The sequence below is a fragment of the Lolium perenne genome, chromosome 7, assembly GCF_019359855.2.
Source record: "Lolium perenne isolate Kyuss_39 chromosome 7, Kyuss_2.0, whole genome shotgun sequence".
In the NCBI taxonomy this organism is placed as follows: domain Eukaryota; kingdom Viridiplantae; phylum Streptophyta; class Magnoliopsida; order Poales; family Poaceae; genus Lolium; species Lolium perenne.
In genome coordinates, this window is record NC_067250.2 from 60,451,644 (window position 1) to 60,458,673 (window position 7,030).

The 7,030-nt window shown below is 52.5% G+C and overlaps 1 protein-coding gene across 1 annotated transcript; it reads left to right on the forward strand.

The window, feature by feature from the left end:
* Positions 1–1,652: 1,652 nt before the first annotated feature.
* LOC127313162 (uncharacterized) lies at positions 1,653–4,693 on the forward strand. Its single transcript, XM_051343710.2, has 4 exons — positions 1,653–2,142; positions 2,224–2,506; positions 3,578–3,862; positions 3,958–4,693. The coding sequence occupies exons 1-4, from the start codon at positions 1,663–1,665 to the stop codon at positions 4,593–4,595; spliced, it is 1,686 nt and encodes a 561-aa protein (XP_051199670.2). The 5' UTR covers positions 1,653–1,662; the 3' UTR covers positions 4,596–4,693.
* Positions 4,694–7,030: the final 2,337 nt, after the last annotated feature.

The following is a 7,030-nucleotide window of genomic DNA, read 5'->3' on the forward strand; positions in this document are numbered from 1 at the left end:
CTTTATGATCAACAGCAACTGGGCCGCCCGATGGGCCACATGCCTCATCACCGTCTGTGGGCCACCCGGGCTTGCCGGATCTTGGCACTGTCGATGGTACACCCATGAAGTATACCCACAACAGTAGCCCCCAGAGTTCTCCGAGTTTCGCCTACAGTTTCCGCCTTGCTGGTCCATCATGATCTCCGGCAAACGTTGGTAACGCGGAGAAACTTGAAGAGCTCCAACTTTGCATTTTCTTCTCTTTCCAACTTATAGCCGGAAAATGCTCCCATCCCGCGGGACTTCATCCATCGACGTTCTAAAGAACATTTCCGGGTTACTCCCTGCTCTAACGAGAGCCAATCTTATCTTCACAAAGTTACCCGGAATCTTAAAAGACTCAAACGGTTTCGGAAATCCTTCACCTTTAGATCATACTTAACAACGGAAGTTCCACATTCCCCGCGCACAACTTCCTCATTTCCCGCGCTAAATTTTCGCAGATGCAAATCTTCAGCCGGAATTTTCGGGAGTGCACGGTTAAGTTACCTCCACGTCGTTTTACCGCAGTTGACCTAAACACGTGTCATCCATCCAACGGCGCGACCGTTCAGTTTCCACCATTGGATCCGGATCCCGAATCTCCGAGCGCGGCCTATAAATACCCCGCGGCCCGGTAAAAATTCATTCTTTCACCCCCTCTCACCACATCGTCTTCCTCCTCGCGCCGCGCCGCCCGCCAGATCTTGATTCCGGCGAGCTTCGCCCCGGTGAACTTCGCGCGCCGCCGAACCAAGGCTCCCCTCGCACCAAGATTCTCATGTTTGAACGGGAAACTCGCTCCGCCGCCGATTCGTGGTCACGCGGGTCGATTTCCTTCAGGTTCGGTGACCTCATCTCCGCCGGAGCTCCGTCGAGCCACCGCGCCATTAGCGGTAAGTACGCCGGACTTGTAGAAGACAACCTAGTGTAGAAGATAGGCTTAGTGATCCGGGTACTCAAACACTTTGTATGGGTGCAGCCGGAAGCATGCCACTCGAATCGTCACTTTGCACTGGTAGCTCTTCGAGTGGCCCGGATCCCAACCAAATAGAACCCATATGCCCGGATCCCATATCATTCTTGCCACCGTATGTTTCCGACATCAGACTAGCTCAACCTTTTTCCGCATCTTCCAGCACCGCTCCAAGCCGGATCCCTACCCTCCAAGAGCTCCAAGAAGAACTCGAGGGACAAGCTCGGATGGCAGCAAAGGTGCAGGAGGCGGAAAACAAGAGGGCGTCCAAGGCCCGGATCCGCGAAGGAGAACGGGGTCAATGGTGGCCTTGCGCAACCACCGACGTGGAGCTTAGAGAGCTCCAGAACGAGGGCATGATCTCCACACACTGAAGTTTCACTCGTGACTCCGACGTCCCCAAGCCAGAAGCCGGAGAAGTTGTCATGACCAAGGCTTGGGTGGAACGCGGACTTTCACTCCCTTGTTCGGAATTTTTCCTCTCCATCCTCAACACTTACGGGCTCCAGCCCCACAACATTTGCCCAAATTCATACCTTCTCTTGTCCAACTTCGTGACTCTCTGCGAAGGACATCTTGGGATCCGGCCAGATGTCAAGTTGTGGCAATTCTTCTTCCGAGTGAAGAAAGAAACACGGGACAAAGCAATGGTGAACTGCGGAAGCATGACGTTCATGCTCCGCCCTAACCGCATGTATCCTCCCCATGATTCACACGAATCCGTCCGGTACTGGAATGCCGGATGGTTCTACGAGAAGAATGTTTCCGTTCCGGGTGTCCACGAAGGCCTCCCCCAATTCGTCAACGAACCTCCAGAAGAACTTGCAAGCTGGAGCTTCGTGCCTCCACTTGCCTTGACCCCAACCTTGGAGAAAGCTGCGCGGAGAATCTCCTGGCTAGTCCACGACGGACTGACCGGAGCCCAGCTCACGCTTAGCTGGTTCTCCCGGAGAATCCAGCCTCTTCGCTACAACGCGCGCCTGATGTGCGCTTATACCGGGGCGGACGATCTTCTCCGGGTTACCCGCCATGATCTTCCGGCTGATTCTCTGAAGAGAAGGATCAAGACGCTGGTGAAGATTCCGAGGGGCCAACAGGTCCCGGAACTTTTCAAAGATATGTACACGAACGATCAGTGTCCTCCGGTAAGCTTTGTTCTTTCCGTTGCTTCAAACTTCACAAGTTTTTTGATGTTTAACTCTAACTTTTGTTCATTTTCCTTCCAGCTCAACACTTTGGCGGAGGAAAACTTCCGCACCATCATTCGCGTCCCCGTCACCGGCGACACGGCGGAGGAGGCTCCGGAAGACGACGAGGAGGAAGAGGACCAGGCACCCCGCAAGGCGGCCCCTCGACCTACAAAGCGTCCCCGCGCCAAAGCTTCCGGCTCTGAAGCCGGAGCTAGCGGCGAGGCCTCCGCCAAGAAGCCGAAGACGACGAAACCACCTCCGCTTGACTCAAGGAAAGCGGAGCGTGCGCGTCTAAGGATGCTCTCGACGGCTGGCCAGGGCACACGCCCCATCATCCCCGGCGCCCCGTACGTTTCCGAACATGATGCGACTTTAACTTAGCGAAATTATCTCTTGTCTAAACCCTTTCACTTGTTTGCAGGAATCCGAAAACCGCTGCCACGCGGACCACCAGCCAGGAGCCCATCACGAAGTACATGAAGAAATCTCCGGCTGTTGGTCCCTCTACTCCAGTTCCACCAAGCGCTTCCCACCCAACTCCTCAACCGTCGCCTCCTCAGGCTGACCCATCTCCCCCGCCTGCCGCAAACACTCCACCGGAAATAATTCCGGTTAGCAGCGGGCATGCGGAGGAAGAAGATCCCAAGGCCAAAGGCCCTGCCCAAGAAGAAGCGGAAACACAAGGCCAAGGAGAGGCGGAAGTCACTTCCGAGAAGGCTGGAGAGGGCGCTGGCGACATGGTCGTTTTTCCGAAGAACTTCGGAGATCCGGCTGACACCACTTCCACCCCCAAGGCGTATGCCACCAAGTTTTTTAACAAGCTGACTGAGGCGGAGAAGTGGGAGCTTGAACAAGACCTGCTCAACGCCATGCTGAACAACGCCTGGGGGAAGCCGGATTCCAGGACATCGGAAATCCAGGACTTCAAGAAAAACATTGGCCAGTTCTGCGATCAACTTATCTGCAAGCAAAAGGTACTCCCCAGTAGCCCCCAAGCATGTAGGCGGAAACTCAAAAAGTAGTTAGCGCTTAAATGCTTAGAGAAAAATTACTTCCGGGAAAGTTTTTTAGAATGGACCAGTAGCCCCCAAGCATTATGGCGGAAAAGTTCCGGCAATGATGCTTTTAAAGAAACCACTGCTACAGGCGGAATTTTTACTCCTGCACTGTTTAAACTTTACAGGAACAGCAGGCGCTGCACTACGAGCTGCACAAGAACATTGCCCTGCAGCGCCGCGTTACTCTGAGTCAGGCGGAAAATATCCGGACCCTGAAGGATGAGAATGCGGAACTGGCTAAACAACTGGCGGACGCCCAAGGTTGGTTTCCGCCTTCTTCGTCATTAACCAAATTCCGACTTCAAATTTGCTGTTAACTTATGTTATTATAGGCGCATCCTCCTCCCTTGCAACAGCTTCGACTGAACTTGAGAACCTGCGCTCCTCGTACCAAGAGTTGGAGACGAAGCTAAAGGAAGCGGAACTTAAGAGGGAGCAGGCCGAAAAGCAACTGGCGGAGAAAAACTCCGAGCATATCAGGGAGAAGGGCGAGCTGGAACTGAAAAAGAATGCTGACAGCGAGACCATCAGGAGGCAGCAAAAAGAGCTCAATGGACTCCGGAAATTTATGGAGACGGCGGAGCAGCACTGGGACTTGCTCAATGAGAACATCTTGGGTATGATATCGGAACCTTGTCAAGATATTTGCTCCGATTGTTTTTTACTTTGCGCTCAAATTGCGTGCTTACATCCTGATTATCTTTGTATGCAGAGCCGCTTGGGTACCCGGAACAGCGCCGGAATTTGTTCCCACGGGACGACCTTCTGCAACTCGCGGGCGATGACTGCAAGGATCTCATCTCCGCCTCCCGCAAGATATGCTATAACTTGAACATCAAGAGGAGCCGCACTTGCGACGTGCGCAAGCTTATTGGTAAGATGGATGTTTTGCCGGAGCTGGTGACGGATCTGCAAGCATCTTCAGCCCGAGGCGCAGCTGCAATGGCCTTGACCATGTGCCTAGCACATACTCCGGGTCTTGATCTTGATGAAGTGACCACGGGCGTTCCTCCGGATGCGGATGTCGGCGCGCTGCTGGATGCAGTGAGCGGCTACGACACCCGTATCGCGCGCAGGATCCGGCACGAGGAATTCTACGACAAGGTCGTCCTCGCTGCTGACGAGCCCTTAGAAGCGGAACTTCAGAAGGAACTCGACGCCAAGGCGCGACCTGCGGAATCCGGAGCCCAGTTTACCTGGACCAGCTCCAAGGATGCTCCCCAAGAGGAACCCAAGACCAGCACTGCTGCCTCTGAAGAAAAAGAAAGTGAAGAAGACGTGTCTTCTCCGGCCGAAGGCGCCAAGGAACAGGATCCAGAGGGCAAGACTTCTCCGGCTAAGGGGGAGTGAAAACTTTTATTCCTGCGGGAAAAACAATGCATCATTTTGGCCCCAGCGAGGGTTTGTAATAAGACTTTAAATTCTTAAGTAGCTAGGAACGAAACGATTATGCATGGGGCGGAAACACTTATACTGCTATCCGTTAAATATTATGTGCATGTTTCGTTTTATGTCGGAAAGCAAGTGCTGACTTCATTGTTTTCCGGCTTGCCCGCTTGACCTTCCACGAGCCGGAAAACCTTAGCCGGAAACGCTCGCCAGCGGCGACGAAGCCCAATGGCAGTCCGTCCATAACCGCGGAAACAAGCCCCCAGGCATAGGTGCCGGAAATCGCTACTAGGAATCCACGAGTTCGCAACAGATAACAACTTAATCAGAAAACTTAAGCTTACGTCCTAAAGGACGATTTTGAAAATCACAACTTTCATACACGCCTAGGCGGAAATATCCAGCTCTGCGGTTTTAGTCGGAAAAAACATACACGATCTAAAATGAACAAGTAAAGGAGGTAAAAGACTCAAAGAGTGAACCAGAAGCTTTATTTCATTGATCATGTATAACTATTACAGAGTTTATAACTCGGAAAATATATGCTAAGTGTAGAAAGGACGTAGCTGTGCGATATTCCAGGGGCGATCTGTTTCATCGTAGATGTCATCCGGATCCTCACGCTTGCGTTTCCGGTGCCAGTTAGCAGGTCTATCCCTTAGCTCGCGGAAATCAACAAGGTAGTACGACCCGTTATGAAGCACTTTGCTAACGACGAAGGGTCCTTCCCATGGAGATTGCAGCTTATGGTCTTTCACCTGTCGAAGGCGGAGGACCAGGTCTCCTGCCATGAAGGAGCGTTTCCGAACTCGACGACTGTGATAACGTCGGAGCTTTTGCTGGTAGATGGCGGATCTCTGGTCTGCGAAGTTCCGAGCTTCCTCGATCAGGTCCACAGATAGCTGTCTGGCCTCGTCAGCTGTTTCTTCATTGTAGGCGGAAACTCGCGGTGAATCGTGGATGATGTCGGAGGGAAGCACGGCTTCGGATCCGTATACCAAGAAAAAAGGGGTAAACCCTATTGATCTGTTAGGGGTAGTTCGTAAACTCCACAGAACAGCTTCCAACTCGTCAGCCCAAGCTCCGGCTGCTCGTCGCAGCGGTTCTTCAAGGCGCGGCTTAATTCCTGATAATATTAGGCCGTTAGCCCTTTCAACCTGACCGTTAGATTGTGGATGAGCCACAGATGCAAGGTCCAGTCGGATCCCCATTGTGTCACAATAATCCCTTAACTCTCCTTGAGCGAAGTTTGTGCCGTTATCTGTGATTATGCTGTGTGGGATGCCGAATCTCATCACGAGGCTGCAAACGAATTTTAGTGCCGTAGCACCGTCGGCTTTTCTCACTGGCTTAGCCTCGATCCATTTGCTGAACTTGTCAACAGCGACCAGGAGGTACTCAAAACCGCCAGGAGATGATCTTTTTAACTTACCAACCATATCGAGCCCCCAGACCGCAAATGGCCAGGTGATAGGTATGGTCTTCAGCTCTTGGGCTGGAGCGTTTGGTTGAGTAGCGTAATACTGACAACCTCGACAGGTCTTGACTATTTTATCAGCGTCTTCTTTAGCTGTAAGCCAATAGAAACCTAGCCGAAAAGCTTTTGCAACGAGTGATCTGGGAGCGGCATGATGCCCGCAATCCACTGCGTGGATCTCTCTGAGGATTTCAATGCCATCTTGATTAGAGACGCATTTAAGAAATACCCCTGCTGCACTTCGTTTGTAGAGCTGTCCATCAACTATTGTGTAGGTTCTTGCTCGTCTGACGATCTGTCGTGCGAGGACCTCGTCCTCTGGCAGCTTCTGATCGATGAAGTAGTCCAGGAAAGGCTGTGTCCAAGCCGGAATGATAGCCATCACTTCCCTAGCCGAAGACACTGCCACCTCTGGGTTTTCCGGGTTAGCGCCCTTAACGGAGGGTATCCGGAGATGCTCCAGGAAAATGCCAGGCGGAATTTGTTTCCTGCCGGATCCGAGCTTGGATAGCATGTCTGCCGCTGTGTTATCGTCTCTTCTGACGTACTTGACTTCGTATCCGAGGAAGCTCTTGGCGATCTCGTCAACTTCGTCTCTGTAGGCCGCCATGACGGAATTTCTGGCGTTCCAGGTTCCGGCTACTTGTTGTGCCACCAGGTTGGAATCTCCACAGCATATGATGTGCTTGATCCCAATTTCCTTAGCGATGCGCAGACCGTGTAGTAGAGCCTCATATTCCGCCATGTTGTTGGTAGCTTCGAAGTGGATCTGCAGAACATACTGCAGTTCTTCTCCGGTAGGGGATTTCAGGGTGACTCCGGCTCCTGAGCCTTGATGCTGCTTCGATCCGTCGAAGTGCATGACCCATGTTTCTGGTTCCGGCTCCAGACTTGCATCCGGAGCTTCTGTCCAATCTGC

Excerpts from the sequence above, each read along its gene's own strand:
- LOC127313162 (XM_051343710.2), top strand. The coding sequence starts at position 1,663 with ATGACGTTCATGCTCCGCCCTAACCGCATGTATCCTCCCCATGATTCA. Across the intron at positions 2,143-2,223 it reads CGAACGATCAGTGTCCTCCG|CTCAACACTTTGGCGGAGGA; the intron begins GTAAGCTTTGTT and ends TTTTCCTTCCAG. Across the intron at positions 2,507-3,577 it reads GCTCTCGACGGCTGGCCAGG|GCGCATCCTCCTCCCTTGCA; the intron begins GCACACGCCCCA and ends ATGTTATTATAG.